General features: G+C 40.0%; 1 protein-coding gene across 1 annotated transcript in view; it reads left to right on the top strand.

The window, feature by feature from the left end:
* POU6F2 (POU class 6 homeobox 2) overlaps positions 1 to 14,880 on the top strand; it is a 286,097-nt gene extending 271,217 nt beyond the window's left edge. Inside the window, exons 8-10 of the mRNA XM_065669184.1 lie at positions 2,386 to 2,554; positions 10,652 to 10,820; positions 14,106 to 14,880. Of these exons, the coding sequence (XP_065525256.1) occupies positions 2,386 to 2,554; positions 10,652 to 10,820; positions 14,106 to 14,610 (843 nt within the window). The 3' untranslated portion in view covers positions 14,611 to 14,880. The remainder of the gene's footprint in view (positions 1 to 2,385; positions 2,555 to 10,651; positions 10,821 to 14,105) is intronic.
* Positions 14,881 to 23,208: the final 8,328 nt, after the last annotated feature.

Below are 23,208 nucleotides of genomic sequence, written 5' to 3'. Positions count from 1 at the left end.
AGGACAGAGTTCTGTGAAGCACCATACATGCACACTTCTGTTTCCAAGGATAGGTATCTGTCCTCTAGGGTTTTTTTTCCAGCCACTTTTGCATTCATTCTGTAGCAATTTCATCTAAACTATGTTTCCCTAGGTTATAAAGAATGTCACACGAGGGAGTGTCGAGAGACTTGTAAAGTCAAACCACCTACTGCTTTTTCCCTGTCCGCGAGGCCAATTACCCTGTCTTAGAGGGAGATCAGATTGGTTTGACACAGTTTGTTCCTAACAATCCGTGTTGTCTGTTGCTACCTTGTTTTCTTACAAATTGTGTGATTATTTTCTTCAGTACTTTTCCATGGGTTGAAGTTTAGTTGACTGGACTATAATTTTGCAGATCTTTCTTTTTAAAGATAGCTACTAGTTTGCTCCTCCATTCTCTTGAGATAAGCACTAGCATCTTTCAGACTGTTCCAGATAGCGCAAAAGCACTTAACTCATCTAAATACAGTACTTTTCTTCCTGTGCCTAGGCTGACATACTCAGTGTTGTCAGAGATTCCTTAGCACAACAGGCCCAGAGCCCAGATGCCTGTTTCTGAAAGCTGCTGTCTGGAGTAATGTGGGTGTAATGGATGTGCAGTCCATTTCTGCAGTGTTCAGAGGCCAGCCCTCCTAGTGGGCTGCTTCCCTAGGAGATGATATTATCAAAGTAGACATTCTGTGTTGGGAGCTCTCTACGAATAAAATGCAGCCCTCAGTGAAATCTTTTTTAAAAATGCCCAGTGCTTGCACAAGTCTGAAATCTGGAAGCCTTTCAGTCAGCTCAACTCCTTTGATAAAATGCTGGTTTTCTTTGTGAAAATGTGCTTGATCCCAAGAAGCTGCTTGAGATAATAAAGCGTTTTTTTTCTCAATGCCCAGGGAAGTCAGAATAGGCTAGTACTGGTCAGGTCAATAATGTTTTTGAGGGTAACTCAAAGTTTCTCGCTTGTTTTTCTGCTATATCATTCCATGTGGGAGGCAGAAAAAGGAGTAGTAACTTCTTCCATTCTTAAACAGACCCATAACAGGAATACTGTCATTAAAATGGTTCATATGTATTCCACAGAAAAGTGTCACCTTCAGCGTGATCACATACCTTTATCTGCAGTGCCATACAATTTGTTGTCTACTTAGGCATTTCTATGTGTTCTGGGAGCATATTATATATAATTTGAGTATTACTAATGAATTCAGCTCCTTCTCTGAAGTCATTTGTTCAGTTAACTATCAAAAGAGAAAAACTCATACGCCTTAGAATTCAAGAAATAGATTTAAATTACTGACTTCCAGCAAGGGCAAATAGGCCTTTATCTTTCCCCCTTTCTACGAATGCAGATAACAGCTATCACTTAAAAGTGAAGCCTTTTAGTACATTTTCGCAGTCTTTTTTGATCAAGAATCAACATAAAATAAAGGTATAACAAGTAGCAGTCACCTGAGTGTATCAAGACTGTATTACTGTATCATTAAGCTCTGAAAGGGATGGACGGGACTACTAGAAGCCAATTCAATACTGCAATGTCCAGTTGTGTACCTTCATTCTGCAGAGAAACTTCCCTTTGAGTTTGCTGGGAGTTTTATGTAACAGACAGTACCAGAGAATGTTCCTTGTTTTCAGTCCCCCATGAAAGCTGATTGATGGTTCTTTCCTTTTCCCTAATGAACAACCAAAGACTACACTGTTGTAAAATCTGTCAGGAAAAAATGTAAAGGCAGGTGCATGTATCAAGGTGTATCATTTGCATCCGTCCTACCTGTTGGAATGTTTAGGTGTTTCTTACTCAACACAGTCCTGATGTGAATGGGGCTCACTGTGTGTTTTAGGCAAGGACAATTTATCAATTGAGAAATAAGAATTTTTTTTTGTTTGGTTATCTGTTAGATCTAGTGTCATAAACCAAATTATTCCTTTTTGAAGGAAAGGGATTTTCCCCCAGTTTATCTGCTCTTCCTTGTCCTGGTCCTGCAGTATGAAAGGACCTCTCTGAAACAATGCTGATTTGTATGAGAATCCATGTAGGGAATAAAAGTCTGACTCCACGAGTCAGAAAACAGGTAAGGACATATGTTTATTAAATCAGAATGCTGCTGTGAATGTCATAGGTCTCTTATTACCTATTGCAAACAAATACTTACCTTCTAATTAGATTAAGTATCTGGTTAAACAGAGTGAAAATGGAGAGCCAGAATACAAAAGAGCTCAGATTTCTCCTGCTGTAACTCTGTCACCTGAACTAAGTCCATGGTATTTAATGCTCCTGTGAGATTTGTTCCCCAGAAGTAGATGAGTGAGATGGTGCATTGAAAGTTTCCTATTACTGCTTCATTTTCTAAATACCTATTTTTACATTTTAACATATAGCTCCATCAGCCCTCCCAGACGCAAGTGGGACAAGCAGCCTCACAATCCAATCTCCTGCATTTGGCTCACAGTCAAGCATCTATGTCTCAAAGCCCAGTGCGTCAGGCTTCCTCTTCTTCCTCCTCATCCTCCTCCTCTTCAGCTTTGAGTGTTGGCCAGTTAGTCAGCAGTAAGTATTGCTCCCTGGCTCTCCTTAATTCTCCCCTCTGTTTGTCCTCATCACTATGAGTTTCCTGATCTGCTTTCCCTCCTTCTTTTTTGTTTCATATAGTAGATTGTATGTTGCTAAGTAGAGTGACTCTTAACCAGTGGGAACTGCTAAGTGCTGGCATGGATGGGGCTTAAGGTAAACATGCCTAGAGAAATTGTCATCAATGCTAAAAATGGTCATAAAAATGGTAGCAACTGTCCATTTTCTTGCGAGGGCAATTCTTATAACTGAAATGTAGTTAATGTTCTTTGGAAATGAGAAGGTTTTGAATTGGTCAATATAACAAATTATAGCGCTCAGAATTTGGTGGGCAGCCAGATCCTTCTTCTTGTGGTTAGGCTGCTAGTTCATTACTACTTGTCTGCTTGCAGTTAGTGTAGCAAAGCATTTTACAACTACACAAATCTAGAGCAAGAGACTTTTTGTGCCGGGAAAGGCTTGCACAATTTAAACAAGAACGAACTGTAACACGGGTGAGAGGATAGACACCACGCTCTGCTGTGAAATAACTGAGTTTCATTGTTAGGATTATAACAGCAACCCTTTCTTCCAGATTACATAGTTCAGAGTCTTTGCTGTTATTTTATCAGCATTAACTTCAGTTTTTACATAGCAAAACCCAACAGGTTAAAAGTACATATAAGAAGCATTAACAGTTCTTGTACACTGCAAGAATCCCAGTGTATTAGATGACCTCGTTCAAAGATACTCTATGTACATATTTCAAGGAAACAAAAGCTGTGGCTCATGCCACATTGGTAATATAAAATATATGACTGATGCAAGCTTATGAAGGGCTTGGAGAAACTGTCATGCAAGGGAAGATGTGAAAAAAATCCTGGTTAGATTATTTCAGAGATTGTTTACATGGGGAAATCACTAGCAGAGCTGTAGTGGTAAATGTATGCTGGTATAACTCCCAGTGTGAATACTTCTATTCTGGAATAAAAATACCTGCATTGGTAGCTGTGAGTACATAAAATATATAGATACAGATGTAATTATAGTGATATAAATATGCTGCTATTGCTCTGCTAGTAAATTTTCTCATGTAGACAAGCATTCTATGTAGGAAGAAAACAAATAAGAGGCTTTATGTTAAAAATACATGAAGTTACCCCTTGTCTATATGGCAAAATTGACTAAAATAGCGAGTGCAGAATAAGTTACTTTTCAAAAGCTAGTCCAGAATAGCCTCCCTTGTGTACATTCTTATTAAAATAATATTCTAGAGTAACTATTGAGGGGTACCCTACCCCACACTACTTATTCCAGTCAGTTTCCCCATGTGAATAAATCCACTACACAATAAAGTAACATGGAAGAAGCCCTTTCAGGTTTACACAGTAGCTCCATCAACATTTACAAGATGCTAGAAAAACAGTTACTTGTTCAACCATACGCAGTTCCTTTTAGAACATGTGTTTTATAATAACGATATACACTGTGATTAAAATCACACAATCAAGATGGTTTTCTCATCCTTCTTTCAAAGTTGTTTTTTTTCTAGGGTTGCATCAGAATTAGTAATGCAGCAGGTGGGCTGTTGTCCCAGGGTTTGTTCCCTCTCTCATACACTAACCTGTTCTGCAGTTTGCATAACATTTGAGGTAGGGAGCTGTGGCAGGGTGAAGGATGGTCTTGCTTCAAGTGGTAGAGGTCTCAGGAGCTGAAGCTTTCTGTCTGCCACATGATTCCAGTGCAATGGCAGGCAAGTCACTTAAAACAGATTTTTCACAAGCACTCTCTTAATACCCAGCTTGAGACTCTGGACTTTAATTTACAGAAGAACCTGGTACTCACAATTTTAAGTGCACTTTCACTGTGGAACTGTATAAAGAACCATTTAAAAACACCGTCTAAAAAAACCAATTTGCTACTTGACCTAGACTGGGCACCCAAAAATGCTTTTTCCTTAATATCTGTCCACTTCTGTGTGAATGAGAAGGGGAAGACCCTCATCTTGTAGAAACATAAGAAAATAAATTAAGATCTAGAAAAACAGAGGAGCTCAAGAAGAAGTGTCTTTGGTGAAGAGCTTTAATAGAGGTCTGGGGCCACACACTGAACAAGTAAAAAGGCAATACATCAATCAGTTCCTCTGTAATGAAAGACAACTCATCCTATGCACTGGATAAGCCAGGAGTCTGGGGAAAAAGATCTGGTAATCAAGGGCTTGAAGTCTGTGCTACACTGTGTTGGGCTACTGTAACTCCAACATTTTGTAGCTTCTGAGTGTTTATTTGTGCAGCTCTAAGGATGTTTTTTTAGCTCCATTTTTTTGCTTGGATAAATTTCAAGGTTGTAACAAAGCAGGATAGCAATGTCAGTCAGTCATGTGGTGAGATAATGCTTATATTCATAGTCGGAAGTATGAGATCTTCTGTCAGCTGAATAGGTAGAAAAACTAATAGGTTCAGTTATCAACAAGATGTTGGTCCTGCTCTAAAAGGAGTAAGACACATGCTGTGGTCATGTATTTGGCTGAGAGCAAGAGGAGTATGCAGCACAGGAATATCAATTAGTGCAAGAGGGGAGATACACTACTTAACACAGACGTTCTACTTGTTCCTCTCAGGCTTGGATCCCTCCACCACTCCTGTTCTAGTCCCATTGCATCCTCACACTGTTCTCCACATAATCAGCACTCCCTTTGCCTCTGTGCTTTTTGTTCCTCCTGCAGTCTTTTTCCCCGCAGTCCATGATTCCTCAACGCCTCTTCCCATTTCATTTCCCCTCCACCTCCCAGTCAGTCTCTGTCCTCAGACTGTATCTGTGGCCTTTTTACCAGCCTTTTTTAGGTAGTTTCTGTCCTCTTATACCCTATTTTATTACTCATGCACCCTCTTTTTCCCTATTTTCTGTCCTCTACCACAGTAATTACTACTCTCTGCACAGTCAGACCCTCTCTCCCTCCACTCCAAACTCAAATCCCTGTTCCTTAGTAGTCTTCAGCTGTTTTTTTTCACCCTTCCAACATTTCTTTTTCTTCAGACACAAGGTTAATTTTTGCCCCCTCTGCATCCACATCATGCAGACACCACTCCCACCCTCCCTGTAAGCCATCAGAGTGTGGGAAATGATCACCAAGAAGAGGGGTGAGTCAGTATCTGTCTTTACTGCTGCCCTGGCGCAAAGCAGGCCAGAGCCACAACCATAGGAAGGCAGTTCTTTGCCATCTATTTCAGCCTGAGGCTCAAGCATCCTCAGTACAGACAAAATCTTAAATAAAATTCCACACAGAGGTGTAGCCAATCTCCACTGAGTAGATAGGAGTTTTGGAGGCTCACCTGCTTGGATTTGTTGGAGTCAGATTTTAACTTGGGATGCCAAGAAGCCCAATACTGACAAGAGATACCTATCAAGGCAATGCTTCAAGTTGTAAGGAAACTGAAACTTCTTAGCCATAGTACCCTACCTAAGATAATGAATGACACAGAGAAGATTGTTTGGGTACTTCTCCCTTGCACAAAAAAGAAGAAAGCTCAATTAAACCAAGCATGGAACTCAGAGTAAATAAAATACTTCCCATACAGTCAGACTGAGGAAGGTGTTGCACTTGGGAATTAACCCACTGTGATCCAGATATTAAGAGCATTCCAAAGAGCCTGTAAGAAGGAATACAGTATGGTCAGTTCAGCGGGAAAGGATCAAACCACCTGTGTAATGTGTAATGAACCATGAAAAGGCAGACAGGATCCCCTGCGGCTTTTCATTGTCTTTGGTAGCACCATATTTTTAGACAAATGGTCTTAATTGATCATCACGAATTTGAAAATGGTTTCAAGTGACTAAAAATCCATTTGCATACAACTGCGCCTGCTCACAAGGAAATAAATACACAGAAAGTCATCCCTGTTTTGCTCCTTTGCAGAATCCACTCAGCCCATGGGTGCAGATCCCTAAGGAACAGGAGCACCACTTTTTCAAGCCTATGGCTCATAACTGTGCAAAGCCTTCTCAATGTCCCATCTCCTACACATGGGCCAGCAGAGCTTTGTCTAACAGGCCTGCAATTTAAATCTAGTGTCTGCCAAAGTCCATTCAAAGTCTTTTAGTGGGATGAAGCCTTCAACAGGTCTGTAGTTGGGAAAGAAACCCACAGGTATGAGGGCAACAAGAAACAACTTGTGGCTTCCCAAACATCTCTTCGATTGCTTTTCTGCTCCTGAGGCAGGAATAGTGTCGTTTCCTTTTCCTCATTTGCTCCAAAGCTGTAGTCCAGTCCTTCAGATGAAGCCCTGGAGTAGAGTACCCTGGTAGAGATTTGCCATATTCCAGAATTTTTTGCTAAATACAATATATAATAAGTAAAACCAGGCATATTCAGCTGCCTTACTCTGTTAATGGAATTGCTTAGAGCAACATAATAACTTCAGTAGATAATTATTTGGTGCAAGGTGCTGCACACTTACTCTAAAGAAAGTAACTCTCTTTACAAAGGCCGCTTAACATTAGGGAAATTACTAAAGTACAATAACAAAGGGATCACATTGGGCTTAAATAACTTCAATGTTCGTGTTACTTTCCATTTGAGTCATATTTTATTTATGATTTTACATTTTTCTTTAACGTGTTTCCTTCTTTTTAAAAGGTGCATTTCTTTCCTTTTTTTAAATTTCCCTCAATTTTTTTCTTTCCTCACCTTGCCCCCCACCTCCCCTCCAGATTGCAGTATTCTTTATAGCTTCTTCCTTTTATCTCATCCTCACCCCTTCATCCCTCCCCAGCAACAAGTGCTAGTTATTTTAAAGACAAAAATTCATGGTTGTTTGCAAAGGACTGACGTTTAAAAAGAAGCTCTGCCTTAGCATGAACTGCAAGATTCATCTTTCCTCTTCCTGTCCCTTTTGTATGATTTCTTCATATTGTCTCATTCTATCTCTGTTCTCTTTTGTCTTGTTTTCTCTTCATTCAGTTCTACATTATTATTCCTCCTTTTTTCCAGTTCATTTTCCTCCTCTCAGATATTTCCCTCTGTTCGTTTCTTTAACATTTCTACCGGATGTTCTCTTTGTGGAAATCACTCTTTTCCCCTTGTGCTGTTACACTTCTGTCTCCATGAAGTTCTTTTCTTCCTTCCAAATTCATTTTACTGTCATCTGTTACTATAAAATTAAAATGCCTTCCACAAACAAATTATTCTTCATCCTTTCCCCTGAGCTCCAGTCCATTTTCCATTAACAGTGTTTTGTCCTGCCTTTTTTTTTTTTTATCCAATTTACTTTCCATTGGACTTCCTCTGCCAACTATTTCTCCTCCTGTGTGACTGGGGAAATCATCCCCTGTAATCCCTCCTATAGCAGAACTCTGTGCAACAGAAATTTGCTTTCTCCTTCAGGGTGCACTGATTTCTTTGTAGCAACTCTTTCCCCTAACTATTAAAATCACAGCATATTTGCAGTCACCAACAAACTCATATGGGATTTTTCAGGAGAATTCAAAAGTGATAGTACTATTCCCTTCAGCAGGAAAAAGGGAGTTTCAGTGCAGAAGGAGAGCCTGTGGATTCTGTTTCTTCCACTCTGCTCATCCACATTCACCATCCACCAGGATATCTGGGGGAATTTTAGGTGCTTCCCTTTTGTTAGGGGATATGTACACTTATCCCCTAAAATGATCTCAGACAACTTTCTCCAGCACCCAGTAGCTTCATTGACACAACAGCCACAATGTACACTGGATGTCTTTAAATTTTCTTATTGTAGATTACTACCACTCAGTGAGATTGGTATTCTTTATTTTCCTGTTGGCACTGTGCTGCCTTCCCTAGGATATCCAGTAAATTCTAAAAGCACCAGTTTATTTACAGTCTTCAATAAGTTACTCTTCCTAAAATGTGAAGTGTACTATACACTCTAGTGTTCTGAGAGCTCAGAACATATTTAAACAAAGTCCATTATCTATTCATAAATGCTTATGTATGTGTATGTAATAGTCCACAGAGTCCAAGATTATGTATTGATGGCATTTTGTAAGGCAATAGAGTAAAACAGGCCAGTGCTGTTACATGATCATGGTGGTCTTCATGGTACTATTTGAGTTTTATGGAGCTGACAGAAATCAAGGGACTACTATAGATTTCAAAGGGCTTTGAATCACACCTGAAGTAGAAGTGGTTCTGATTTGATACAAATGCTGTTTTCCCTAGAGTTCAGGGATAAAAGGCTTTAGTGTTTCAGTCCACCTCTGTAAGTACATTCCTCTTCCCAAAGATGCTATGTAAGAATGAAGCCCCTTTCCCAGCAGATACTCAGCTCTATTCTGTGTCCCTGAAAATCAGAACTGGGATGCTAGGTAGATTGTGTATGTGGTAAGTAGGAAAATTTCACACCCCTAAAGGCAATTACTTTTCCAGACTTAGTGTCCCCTGTCACAGCACTGACTACTTAAAAGCAAACCATACGCATCCTGGCTTTGCACTGAATGAGTGTATGCACGTGTGGTGCACAGGTGAGCTCAAGCACAGCACTGACAGTAGGAGGGATGATTCTGAGTGTGAAGCGTTGTCAAGACTAGATTGAGCCTATGTGTGTGTTTACCTGTATGCATAGTTAATGTGGTCCCTGGTTGCATACATGAGTATTTTTAAAATACTATTGCTATATGTGCTTCTTACACTCAAGCTACAAATAGATACAGGCTTAAATTTATATAGCAGAAAAACCTCTTCCCTCTCTCTATTATTGGACTGAAAGATGTTCCATAGGACATTTCCATTATAAGGGAATTTTACATCAAGTTTATAAACCCCTGAGAATAAAAGCTTTGTTACTGTAATGCTGATAAGCCCTTAGCTACAGCAGTAGTAGCAGGAGCCACTCTCATATAGGGTTCAGAATAGTAATGTAGTCTAGCACTGTCCTTGGACAACTGCTTGCATTTACAGAAATTGACGGGTTATTGTGCTGCAAACTCTTCACCTCAGAAGTCTGAGGAATGAGGTGAAGAACAATAGAGATGTCTCACTGGGAGAACGGCTTCACTACATGCAGGATTGCACAACACTTTGAAATCTTCCACCATCCCAGTCCCATGCTGTCTCCGACTTGGCAAATGCTTTCATTTAGCCAGGGATCAGTAGCTTGGAGGGGGAAAAAAGTTCCATTCTCCAGCTGTTGTGTCATTTCCCTTGATAAGTCCTAAATTGACCGAGTTATCCAGCACCAAAGGAGCTTTCCTGTGGTAGACATGCTTTATTATGTGCCCTTTCAGGGACAAAGGCTTCTGTGTCAGTAAACTGCTATGGAGAGGAAGGACAGATTTATTCTCACAGCATCATAAGCATTATCTTCGGAGGGGCTAATATAAAAGTAAAAAACTGTGGAGCATTACCATCCAAAACCTAATGGCTGATGTTGCTGCTCCTTGATTATCAACCTGATGGGAGGCAGAATGAAAAGCTTGAAAGGCTGCTTCTCAGAAGGGCATATTTTAAAAGATTATTTTTAAATTAAGGAGTTTTTAAGGGCAGCTTTTTGTTTGGGCTTGTTCATTTGCTGGGTTATTTTGTACGCTTGGCTGGCAGTTTGGGTTGGGTATTGTGGAAAAGGGAAGGAAGGTTTGTGAATCTCATTATTTGGCATTATTTGTAGATAAAGCAGAAATTGTTGCTTGCAGATTAAAAACCCAAGCATTTTGTGCATGTATTTAGCCCTCCCCACAAACTGCAAATACATACATTAACACCAGCCTCCCTTCTGTATGTGGTAAGAAGGGGAAACAGGGAATACGACATGTCAAGCTGGGGAAGGTTTTGCAAGGCACAAATGGCAGTGAGGAGCCCAGGCACCCCCTCATTGAGGTGACTTGGCCATTTTCAGGAGTTCAACAATAAAGTACCTGGAAACACTGAACTAGTTATCATTTTTAGCAATCTGAACATGCCTCATAACCTAAGAAGGCAAGCCTATTTCTGTTTGGGGAAGAAGAGAAAGGGATAAATATTAAGAGGAAAAGAGATTAACGTCTTGACGATGGAAGCTGGTGTAAACCCAGAGAGCCCACTCTTATGTGACATGAAGGACTGACATGGTTAAACAAATATTCCAACAGATCCTCAGACAGCCACGGGAGAGGTGGATGGGGTGAATCTGGAAGAAATCCGAGAGTTTGCCAAAGCTTTTAAAATCCGGCGCCTGTCCCTTGGCCTGACACAGACTCAAGTTGGCCAAGCCCTAAGCGCCACGGAAGGCCCAGCCTATAGCCAGTCTGCCATCTGCAGGTAACAAGTTACATCATAAACTCTCCCTCCTTTGTTCTTAATAATTATTCAGTTTATTGCAAGGAGCATGCTTGTGTTTGAGTCTCATGTCTTTAGAATGTATTATTTGATCTGGGACTTATACTAGCCAATGATGTTGGTAACTGGCAGATAAAATGTTCTTGTTGTTTACCCCTAAAGTACTTTAGTTGGTTGTGGTTTTTTGTCCTTCTTCTTTAAACAAGCGAGAAACAATGTTCCTGGCATTGAGATTTAATTCACTAGACGAGCTGGAGACCCTGCTGATGCTGGATAAGCACCAGCTGACCCTCTTCATACTGTGCCATTTTCTACAGATAGGGTTACTGAACAAATATTTCATGGCTGCATCCCTGCTAAGTTAAAACCTATATTACTGTGGTTAGCACTTCACATATAGGATGTTAATGATGATATACCTACGGAACACAGAAGGGGAAAAAATATACTTCCTGCTGTCTTGCAAACTAGCTGCTATTCATCTTTTATTGCCCAAATGTTTACTAAAAATCCAGACAACTCATATATGCAAAGCAGAAGGAGAAATCTGTCCTAATCATAAGAAATGATAACACAGTCTTGACAGAGATAGAAGCAAACATCGTATATGCATGTATGTGTATTACAGTAATCCCATGTTTATGCATGAGGTAACAAACACACTTAGGTAACAGCTTTTTCCTCTTGGGCAATGCCTTATAGTTCTTCTCCATCAGTGAAAGCTAAGAAACCAGCTCTAAGCTCATTTAAGTGGATTTTGTTCTTGGTGATCCATGAAATGCTCTGTCTTTTTATCTGCTCTTTATACTTTTAATGTATTCCCCATAGAACGGAAGTGTACTTTTCCTGCAGTTTAAGACTAAGGTTATAAATAACATCAGTATGGGGTAGCGAGCTTGCAGCTCACATTTTGCTCAATGATTTTCCATAAAACCCATTGATTGTTGTTAAATACAAAAAGCTCCATAGGATCCTCTCACTTCTATGGTCTCCCCTACTGTTTTTTCTTATAAGATACCTCCCTGTAGAAAATAACCTTTATTCAGTCTATACAAGGATACTACTGCTGGAAAATTTGTTTCAGGACTTGTATATCGTTATACCAAACAACATGGTACTGCAGTATCAACACTAACGTGCGATGCCAATGATATGAATGCTGTTGCTCCCTGTTGCTAAGGATTAATTTTTTTCCTTCCCTGTGGTCAGTTGGTGAAGAATACCTAAAATGGGTGGAGTTTTTAGCAATTGCCAATTTGTATAGCCTTAAATTGCTATTTAACAGGTGATGCTTTAAAGTGATCAATTGCAGTTTCCTCTGCTTTTGTCTAGTTTACTGTCTTTCATTTCCTCCAGCTACCTCACCCCTGAGAAAACCACTGGGGAGGGTTCGAATTTTTACCAAGAGAAAGGGTTCCCCACTAATGGATTATCATGAAACCCCCCCAAAAAGATGGGGTACAAACATGACTAACAAAAGCCCGGAGTGTGGAGAACTTTTACGGAAGGCTCTTTAGAGGGGCAAGTTGCTCAGAACATGAGGACTGGGTGTAGAAGCTGGTCTCAAATACTTGCAAGGTTATAGGGTTGTCCTTTGACTGCCCCAAATGGATATCCTTTTGGGGTGTGGTAACAAGTTATGACTTGTTAAGCACCAAGACAAGCTGCTTCAGTGGCAGTATGCTGTTCTTCAGAAACAGGAGGTTTAACTTTTCTCCTAGTGGTAACCACAGAGTTTCAATACGAACTCCAGGGTAATGGAAGGGCCAGTTAGGCAAGCAACTGGAACGGCCAAGTTGGAGACAGGAATAGAGTCTCGTGGTGGCCTGTGCAGGTCATATCAGCAATATACCACCTTGCTGATGTGTTCTGCATGCAAATAACAGCATTTTCTTTACTTGAATCCATGTGTTCTAAAACATACGCTTCAGCCTGAAATATCATGGGCACCAAAGAAGGACACCTTGAAGTCAAAACTACGCTAGGATCACAGGCACCAGACACAAATTCTTTGGAGTGTTATTATCTGAAAGTATTCCTTATCTTACTCTTTGTTTTTAAGAAATGCTTTGGTTTTTGCTGGAGTATTTTCTGCAGCTGCCATGTGCTAAATAGAGATACTAAAAACTTCCAACTCCAGTCACTGGGTTGCTTTGTGCAAAGGCATTGATTTGGTTGTTCTCATCTCCAGAGCATGTCATGATTAGCAGCGGCAGTGCTTCAGCACTGGCTGGGCTGGAGAGTGCAGCAGCACCACACAGCAACTGTTGTCCTTGCACAACATTAAATACCACAATGTGAGGGGTGGACATAGGCGAAGTGGGGAGATACGGATGGGCGGCGTCAGAGGACTTGGGTTAAGACTATTTTAATGTGTAGCAAGAGAGGATGAACTCGGTAAATGAAAGAAACAAGTACTTAAAAGACTTGAAATGTGAACTCAGCTCTTTGCTTGTTTTTGAAAGGATTAAAGCTTTGTGTGTCTGCTTTTCCAGATGTTTTATAATACTTGTAAAATCTGGTTTGGCAAAAGACTTTTTGATGGCAAAATGATATATAGGAGACCTCATTTACAGGAAATGATATCATTCTGGTACAGTTTGCAGAAATCCCACAATAAACCCAGCTTGGTGCCACAGCATATTAGTAGACTATTATGCTGGGTTTCATCCGGAAAACATGAGTCTGTCTTTGCACATTGTGGGGGCAGTCAAGATAATTGCAAAGTGTCCAGCTGTTTCAGCTGAACACTACCGTAGCTATGGGAATCTTTTTCCGACCCAGAAAAGGGATGTAGTGTTAACTTGCAAACAGTGAAAATTGCTGAAAAATGAAAGGAAAAGAAACCTGATATTGAGAAGCTAGTAACTGCCATTGGTTTGTATTATTAAAGCTGTGGCTTCTTGACAACGTGGGATGGGAGGGGAAACGAAAGGATTAATCACAAAGACAAGATGAGAAAGAGCAATTGCCTTTGATGTCATTTCCTGTAATTAGGCTTAGCATTAAGGGTTTTGGAGATCATAGAAATATGAAATATGAAAATGCAACTCATAACCTGTATTATTCACTATACTTAGAATTTTGTTGTAGTGCTCGTTTTGTGTTAGCTTAAATATCTAGCTATATATATTTAAAGATAAACCTATCTGCTAGTTTTCGTAATCCATTGTAAATTACCTCTGCCAGTCAATTAGTCAGGCAGGCAGGAAGTCCCACCCTGGCAGAGCATCAGTGTAAGACTCTTCTTTCTCAATTTTCCCTCAGACACACCATCCTGAGAAGCCACTTTTTCCTACCACAGGAAGCCCAAGAGAACACTATAGCTAGCAGTCTGACAGCCAAACTGAACCCTGGCCTTTTGTATCCTGCCAGGTTTGAAAAGCTGGACATCACCCCTAAAAGTGCCCAGAAGATAAAGCCGGTGCTTGAGCGGTGGATGGCTGAGGCTGAGGCCCGCCATCGAGCAGGTATGCAGAACCTTACCGAGTTTATTGGAAGCGAACCATCCAAAAAGCGCAAGAGGCGCACCTCATTCACGCCACAAGCCCTTGAAATCTTGAATGCCCACTTTGAGAAGAACACGCACCCCTCTGGGCAAGAAATGACAGAGATTGCAGAGAAACTGAACTATGACCGGGAAGTAGTTAGAGTTTGGTTCTGCAATAAGAGGCAAGCACTGAAGAACACAATTAAACGTTTGAAACAACACGAGCCTGCGACGGCAGTTCCTATGGAGCCTTTAACAGACTCTCTGGAAGAAAACTCCTAAAAATAAAACTAAACCAAACCACACACAAAACAAAACCCCTGCACCAACAGAAACGTAACCATTTGAACTCTGTGAAAATACCTGTTCATCACCCTTGTAAGTAAAAGACTGAGAAAACTACAAGAAGGACAGAACAGTTTATAAATGTCCATGGGGTTTCCTATTTAAAAAACAAAATGAAAAACTACACAACACTCAGTGTGTGTGTGTGTATGTGTGTGTCGTAGAATTAGTTCCTCCCCTCCTAAAAAAAAAAAGCCAGTTTTTTTAAATGGACTTAAAGTAAACCAAATAACTGCTTACTTTTTTTCTGTATATTATGAAAATATGAACACATTTTAAGGAAAAACAAAACAACAAAAAAAAAGAACAAAAATAAAAGGAAATCAAAAAGACAAAAAAAAAAAAAAACTTTTATCTGTTTAAAAGAGAATACAAGCCTGCCACCTGGAGGAGTGATTGTAGCCTTTCAGGTATCAAGTGCTGATTCACTATGAAAACTATTAACCAAAGTCAGAAATATGGCATTGCAAACTAGATTGTTAATCTACTCTTTTATGAGTGTAAAATTGTGTTATGAATTTTTACATTTGTATTTTGCAAACAGGAAAACAACAGGATTAATTTCTCTCATCCTTCCTTGTTCGCACCCCCTGCAGGTGTGTACAAACAGGGGTTAAAGCCATTCCATAGTGGTCACCTCCTTTTCTTTTGGTTTTGCAATCTCCAGGTGTTTGGGTGCCAAAATTAATTTGTTTTTATTGTGATTTGCAGGGTTTGGTGTTTCTCTTCTAAGGGTGTGTGTCCTGGTTTCCATTTCTTTTCCTTTTCTTTGGTTTCTTTCGCTGCCTCCTCCTCCCAGCTCACTCCCTGCCCCCCCCCCCCCCCCCCAAGCGCACATAACTCAGTACTATTTGAAGATTTTTAAAAGGAAAAGTGAAATCTGAACACTTTTATATTGATATGCTGAAATGCAATAGAGGACAAAGAAGGATTAGGATTATGTCTGATGAACTGTCAGCCCACGCTGAACATTGTGCTTGTTGTTGAATGGGTAGCTTGGGATTTCTCTGTCCTTTGGCCGTGAACCTGGAGAGGTTACCAAAACTCATTTTGTAGTATAACTATAAACTGCACACTCGGTACAGTACTGCATCTCTATTATGGTTCTGTTTGAAGCAATTTCTCTCCAAAGTCTGCTAGCCAAAGAAATTTCTTGAGATTCTGCTGAAAACAAGCGGACAGGCCGAGAAGTGATGAGGATGTTTTGGGTTTTACATTCACTATGGACTGTTTCAGTGGTAGTGCTTTGTTCCTTCTGCTTTTATTTTTAATGTCATCTGGTATTGATGCTTGCCCTGTTGTCCTCTTCAGTAGGAGGATGTGTTTCTCCAGGTGTTTGCTGTGACCACTGGCTAGACTAAGCAATCAGGATATAGAGAAACCCACCGAATCTCCTTTGGGAATTGTAAGGTGGGCCACCTGCAATATGTAACAGGTGAATTGATTTTCCTTTAAAGACAGCATATCTCTGTGGCTTCTCTTTTGATTGGACAAACATCTCCTAAAATACTGTGATTATTGGACCTACGAGTATACCAAGGCTCAGAGGGAGAAAGAGGTGTTGCAGGTTCTCGATGGGGTATGGGCTGACCTGTGAATGTTACCTGCAGTTTTCCCCTTCTGCTGAGTTTTGCTCCAGCCTTTGGGGTTCAGCCCACTATTAGGGTAGAAGCTGCATCTCAATCAGGACTTTCCAAAAGAGTACTTTGGGGATTTGGTTCACCTCACTATAGAGGTGGCAGAGTAAATTTCTGCTGGTATAATTCCTGATTGCATTCACTAACCACAGGATGGTTGTACTGGATTTTTGCTGGTCTGCCCAGGATGTTGAAGGATGTTCCCAAAGTGCTGGAGTCTTCAAATAACATCTCTCTCATACAGTTTTCAAGAACTCAAGGCTGTATATAAAACTTAAGAAAGGGACTTCCATTGATTTCACTAGGCTTTGAATCCGGCCATGTTACTTTATTAATGGGATTTGCCTTGTAGAATGGGGTCTTTGCTGCGTGGTTGGTGGAGTTTTAAGGTTTCAGAGACCATCATCTGTGCCAGAAACTGCCTCTAAATGTGAGCACTCTCAAAGGTCAGGGTTGGAGAGCACTGAGGATCCAGTACTCTGGGCTGGGCTCATGTCCAGCGAATGCATTTTAGGCTTTAAGCTTCAGTAAGGTATGTTTAAGGATATTTTCAGTATTGCTTTTACGTGGAGGAGAGTGAGAATTTTTATTGACTCTTTTCCGACTGTTGATATATGAATATCTGCCAGGAAAAAAAAAATCTCAGTAACCACAGACAAATTGTGAGAGACAAAAAAGATGCTTTACCCAAGCTGAGCACGTGAAGTAAAGAGTTTCACCACAACATCTGCCTCTTTGGGTTTTCTTTTTTCCCTCTGTATCCATAGATACCTATATCCGCAGATCTGTCTATGTTATCTATACCAGACAGCCCTAAACTTGTGGCCACAACTCACTTTACATAATGATCAGGAAAGCACCCAGAAGCCAGCAGGGAATCAAGGAAGAACAGATCATATCTGGGAGCGGGTGCTCCTGAAGTCCTACCTGTGTCTCCAGCATGCTGCTAACTGTCCAGTCATTAATGCCACATACACCATTACCTGTTCAGCTACCCTTGAGACTGTACATCACCTCCTCTTGTGCACCCCCATCTCCAGCAGCCTGGGAAAAAAACATCAACCAGTCTTTGCCTAAAAACTGAATTTCAAATTCTCCCAGGGACTGCTCTAAATTTTGTGAGGAGAAATCCCCCAAGAACAAAAGTTAGCTAAACAGCATAGAAAAGATACTAAATGTTTAAAACTATGCTGGCAGCAGTTACATAAGCTCCTTTCTGTTCCAAAGTACATATCGGAAGGCTATAAGTAGGGCAGTGAAAATGTAAGATAAATATAAATCGCCGGCTCGGAAGAAAAACCCAGTGTTCATCCCACAGTCTTAAAACCATTCATGTGCAGTGATTTTTTTTACCGTTTTCTAATTTTGTATTATGTTTTGTAAATTATTTCTAAAGTGTTGTAATGCTTCTTATATTAATTTTTTTATAAACAGATTTTTGCTATGAGGCATAAATGGTGCCTGAACAGATTATTAGGAAGATAAATTACGTGTGAGTTGGACATCTCGGGGGTGGGGGGGGGGGGTGGGACATAAATATTGTGTTTTATTTTGCTACTGGCAACATTTCTGATTCCCATTTGTGAACAATTCTCATGTAGCGATTGCATTTGGATACCTTTTAATTTTGCATGTGACTAAAAGATAGAATGCTACCAGCAAATGAAACAAAAGTCTCTTCAGTCATATGTGAAGGTTTGATGGTTTTCCAATTTATTGATCATTGAATTTTTAAATATATATATATGAAATTATTATTTGAAGATTGAACCAAGGTTCACTTACTGTTCTGATTTTGTCTTTTTATGTTTTTCACTAAAGAAGCTATTTTGGACAGTTGAAGAAATCAGATGCATTCAAATGATTCCAATTTCTTTATGTTATTACCAAAAATAATGAAAAAAAGAAAAAAAAAGAGAGAGAGAAAGAAAAAAAAAGAGAGAACAAGAAAGCAAAAAGGAGCTAGGAAGGAACAAGTAGAGGCGTATCAAAGAACTCAAGCTATAACCAAAAAGAAATATGTAAAATGCCTTTGCTCGTCTTCTCAATGCTGGACCAAAGCTCAATGTATGTAGGTATATGCACATTGTATAGATATGGCTAAATGTTGCTGACAATCTCGCAATACTAAACTGTTACTATTTAAAAAAAAAAAAAAAAAAGAAAAAAAAAGAAAAAAGAAAAGAACTACAAAAATGAAACTGTTCATCAGTGTTTTACCTCAGCACTCTACTTGTACCCAGTTATTGACCAACATTCAAATAAGAAGCTAAGAGAGGAAATTGATTTCCATGTCAATGTTTGACTGTAAAATCTGTTTGGAAAACATTTTGTAATGAGCTTTTTGTCATGTGGTTTGCTTGTTTCCAACTTGAGATTATGTGGGGCACATCTGTTTATTTATTGTTAAAAAGTGATATTATTATTATTAATTATTATTATTATTACTATTATTATTATTATTTTTGTCCTATGTGCTATAATCTACAGAATGGTCACCAGGGTCACTTATGAAGCACTGCAAAGAGATCATGTTTTTCCATGCATGGAGCATGCAGCGGGAAAGATGGCAGTACAAAACGGACTGTATTGTGTTGTTAACAAGTACGAATAACTACGAAAAGGAGTTGATGTGGTGGACTTGTGACCAAGAAACCAAACTGGATATTTAAAAGCTCCTTACTACTCTGACTTTGAAACCAAAGCTGATTTATCTGCACAGGTTGCTTAACATGAAAAAACATAAAAAATAAAAAAAACTGACAAAAACTGTACTTAATCTAGAGCAATATCTGTATGGTCAGTAAAGCTGCACTTTGTGTATTTCTTAACAGCTTCAGATCTGTCACTTTTAATTTGTACCATAAAAAATAAAGAATTGTTTGACATGAAAAATAAGCTCCTTTCATGTGTTTGTCTTAAATCTCATGCATTATTCACATGATCAGAGCTCATGTAATTTCACATGAGTTCAATACAAAAACAGTTAAATGCTTGAAAGAAAGGAAGAAAGAAAATCTGTTTGCACTGTGGAGCACCTTATCTGCCAAACCGAACACTGGTTTTGTACCCAGAGTGGGCACGTACAATGTGATGTCTTATTTTCTCTACAGGTATGCAGAGGATCTGCCTCAGGAATATGGTGGGACCACTCAGGTGAGTGTGTATTATCTCCCAGGCCAAGTGAAGGAGAACACAAATGGACATGATGGCCAGAAATGGTGACAAAGCCCCGGTAAGTGGTGGAAGGGGAGCAAGGTAGTGAGGCTGGGTCAGCCTGTCAAGTGAGTTCTGTTGCATTTTTGCAGAACTCATGAGGTTCATTCCTCACTTCTTCCTGTGATTATATTAGATAGCAGAAATGCCTGTTTCTCAGGCCACTTGGTGTTGGGTCATACTGAGTTCTGTCTAAATACGTGATTGTGAAAAATCAACATGTTTGGGGAACTGTATGAGTTCAATCATAAAGTTGTTTTGGGAAAAAATCAGCCTAGGAAAAAGAAAACAAAACCAAAAAGCTTTGACAATATTAGGAATTTGTGTTTGAGTCTCAGGAACTAAACTTGTGCAAAACATTTTTCCTTTGATTTTGCTAAATACGGTTCCACATTTCCAATACCATCTGTTAAATAAAATCAAGCCCAAAATAATTATTTGCATAGAAAATACAGGGAATACCTGGGATACTTATCCTCATTTTTTTTCCAGATTGGAATTTCCTTTTCCATGCATTTTTACTACTTTTGTGGGATACATAATTAGGATAGTGGAAAAAGTCAACTTTCTTGCAGACATGATGATCCAGGCATCACAAGCAGGGCAGAGGTGACAGAGGTATAGTCTTTTGTTAGACCAGCTAGTGCATGTGGAAAAAGTAGATAAGCTTTTAAATGCCCAACTGCCCCTGTTCTCTAAAGCAAAAGAAGTTGGATCCAAAAGTAAAACAAAAGCAGTTGGATTCAAAGGTAGAAAGAAGCTGAGAACAAAAAGAAGGAAGACACTGGGGAACTATGATGATTTGAAGTTGTGTCTTCAAACTACCTACACACAGCCATTTCTTTGTATCATGGGCTAAACCATCATGTGCCTGCTTCATTTCAAAGTATAGACTACAGCTTTCCACATACCAGCTTCACGAGGGAGTTCCAACACCATTATTCCCAATGCCTTGGAACTGAGCAGTCTTTACATCTACCCACTGGTAAACACCTGCTCCAAATACCTTTTACAGGATGCATAAGGACAGCTCAGCGTACTACAAACCTGTGAGGGTATCAAAATTATACCAACTCCTCTAGGCATCATGTCTCCACAGCATGGTCTAACGGCTATACTTCAAACCCACATAATTCATCTACTTGTATGATACAAGGATATGGAGAATCACCCTCGGTGCTATTGCATCAGCTACTAAAATGTGAACACATATCTTTCCATTCAATAACAGTAACAATCATTGGTTAGAGCCTTTTTCCCCCTACCTCACTTCAAAATGCAAAACTTCCTCTTTGGATCATCCTTGTGGAATCTTAGCTGCCTCATAGGCACATGACCCTACCTAGCCATTACTTAAACACCCTGAATTTATACTGTCACAAGAAATGGTGACTTTGCAGATTGAATTATGTTCCCACTGATCACTGAAAGCTTAAAATAGATCCTACCTTCAGGCCCCTGGAAGCTGACTGTTTAGCTTGGCACCCCTTACTGTGCTTAGAAACCAGATTTCTGGAGCTTGGCTGTGACAGTACTTCAGAGCTCCCTAAATGCAACATTAAGGACTAAGAGCTTTAGAAGCACAGTTCTTTCCATGGCATCTCTTTTGTACTTCTCCCAAAAAAGAACGTGTTTTTGCAATAGCCTTGATAGATGGTAAACTCTGTCTGTGCCTTGCTCTTCCCTTAAGAAAGGTGTGGTGGGTGGAAAGCTAGCACTAAGAGAACTACATGGAGATTGTATGAGATGTGCTTTTACATGGCCTATTCCCATGTGCAGCTGCTTTATGACTGTTCAGAGTCTAAACCCATATCTGGGAGAAAAACTTGGAGTACTAGCACAGCTTTGGTAAGCAAAGATTCTCTTCTACTGTCTTGAACTTCAATTAAACACGCACTCCAGAAGCAAAACAGACTTACCAAGAGGGAAGGTTCTCTTGGGGTTTGTTTTTTAATCTGAGAATTCAGACTCAATATGAATCACTCCCATATGAGATCATGATGTTTTTAAAAATAATTGATAATTAAAGAGTTGGAAATTTGTTTTCTTTCTCTCTTCCTCTTCTCCACAGACCTGCAGGTTTGATTTTTCCCTTGTTCAGAGTCCTCTGCTGTTGCATTTTGCCATGCTATGGACAACAGTGGTCAGGACTGAGGAGAGAGTCACCAGGTAGCTCACCATCAGTCGCCATTGTTTTTAATCCAGGCCCAAACTGCACTGATTTCTTCTGAAATGCCAGCAGCTTCTGTGTCTAATCCACCAAAGCAGCTGCTGGGAGGGTGTGTAACACCTCACACAATAATGAGTCTTTCATTTCACTGTGTTCATAGGACACTGAACTTCTTGTATCATTGCATGATCACTGGCCTCATGTCCAAATACTCCCCAGGCCAAGAGCTGTCTGTACATGTGATCACACATGTTCATCGTGGGTAGGTCTTGGTTCAGACCACAAACACACACACAAGCTCACAGAGCATTAAAAAACAGCTTTGGCAGTACTAAAACTGTGCTAGGGTCTACATGCGTGGGCCAGTCCTAAAAGAACACAAGATTCTGGTTTTGGGGAGCACCAGCACAGCATCAACAAGTTTTCCATATCTGGACTCACTTTATTTTCAGACACAATATACTGCTGGTATTCAGTTAATGAGTTTTTAATTAACAAAAAGCCATGCCCCATCCAGTCTACCCATCAGTACCATCAACAGGAATCTCCCACCTTGTATGTTCTCTCTCAGTGATGGTCCAGAACGGTCCCACAAAGGGTCCCAGGATGCTGAAGGTCTTAGAGGAGAGTGGGTAAGATGGTGACACTGCACACATCTGAACGTGTGGTGATTTGCAATTGATCCTGGGGAGACAGGACTGCCCCAGCAGCCATGAACTCCCTGGCTGCCATGTGTAACCCCTACACACCTCCATCATTGAAGAACTTGTGCTGACATTCATTCATTCCTGCTAGTTTTTAATGCTATTAATTTTATACATCCCATGTTCTCATGAACGGTTGAGCAGATGTTTCCGTTTCTTTTTGCAAAGAAAGCACTCTGGTGATTTTTACCATCTTGCTTCTGCGCTTTTTGACATTTGCAGTTCATTTATGTGCTCTTGAACAGAAGAACATGAAAGTATCCCCAGAATTACCCCTCAGTTCATCCAGGTTAAGCTACCTGAAGAGAAGCTGTTATTTCTTGCATAGCAACAGCTATTTTCAGTTACTAGTTGTGGAAATTAAAGGGACTGATCTTGCAAGTACATAATGTAGATAACTTTATTTGCCCAACCACTGTTATTGATATTTTGGTGCTACTTTCATAGATACTTTTAGTGACACGTGTAAGTCTTCACAGGATTGGACCTACCCTGGGTATTATGAATCAACACTCTAGTTCATCTGTAAATCTTGATATGCCCTTTATTATTTGCGAAACACAAACAACTCAGAGGGGACTGTATCTCAACAAGAAAGGTATGAGCATATTCCTTCTAAAGTCAATACAACTGTTGTTTCTGGCTTGGCAGACATCTGCCAGAAACACTTGCTGCTAGAGATAATCCTTGGGGAGGGAGCACTGGGGAGAAACAGGATAAACCCAACAGCATGAGCTGTTGAATATATTTAATATACTCTCTCTTATTCTGCTGTATTAAAGATCCTTCCTTCTGAAGGTGCCCTCAT

The sequence above is a fragment of the Lathamus discolor genome, chromosome 2 (genome assembly GCF_037157495.1).
Source record: "Lathamus discolor isolate bLatDis1 chromosome 2, bLatDis1.hap1, whole genome shotgun sequence".
Lineage (NCBI taxonomy): Eukaryota > Metazoa > Chordata > Aves > Psittaciformes > Psittacidae > Lathamus > Lathamus discolor.
Note: the sequence above shows the minus strand (reverse complement) of the source record. Positions and strands in the feature narration are given on the sequence as shown.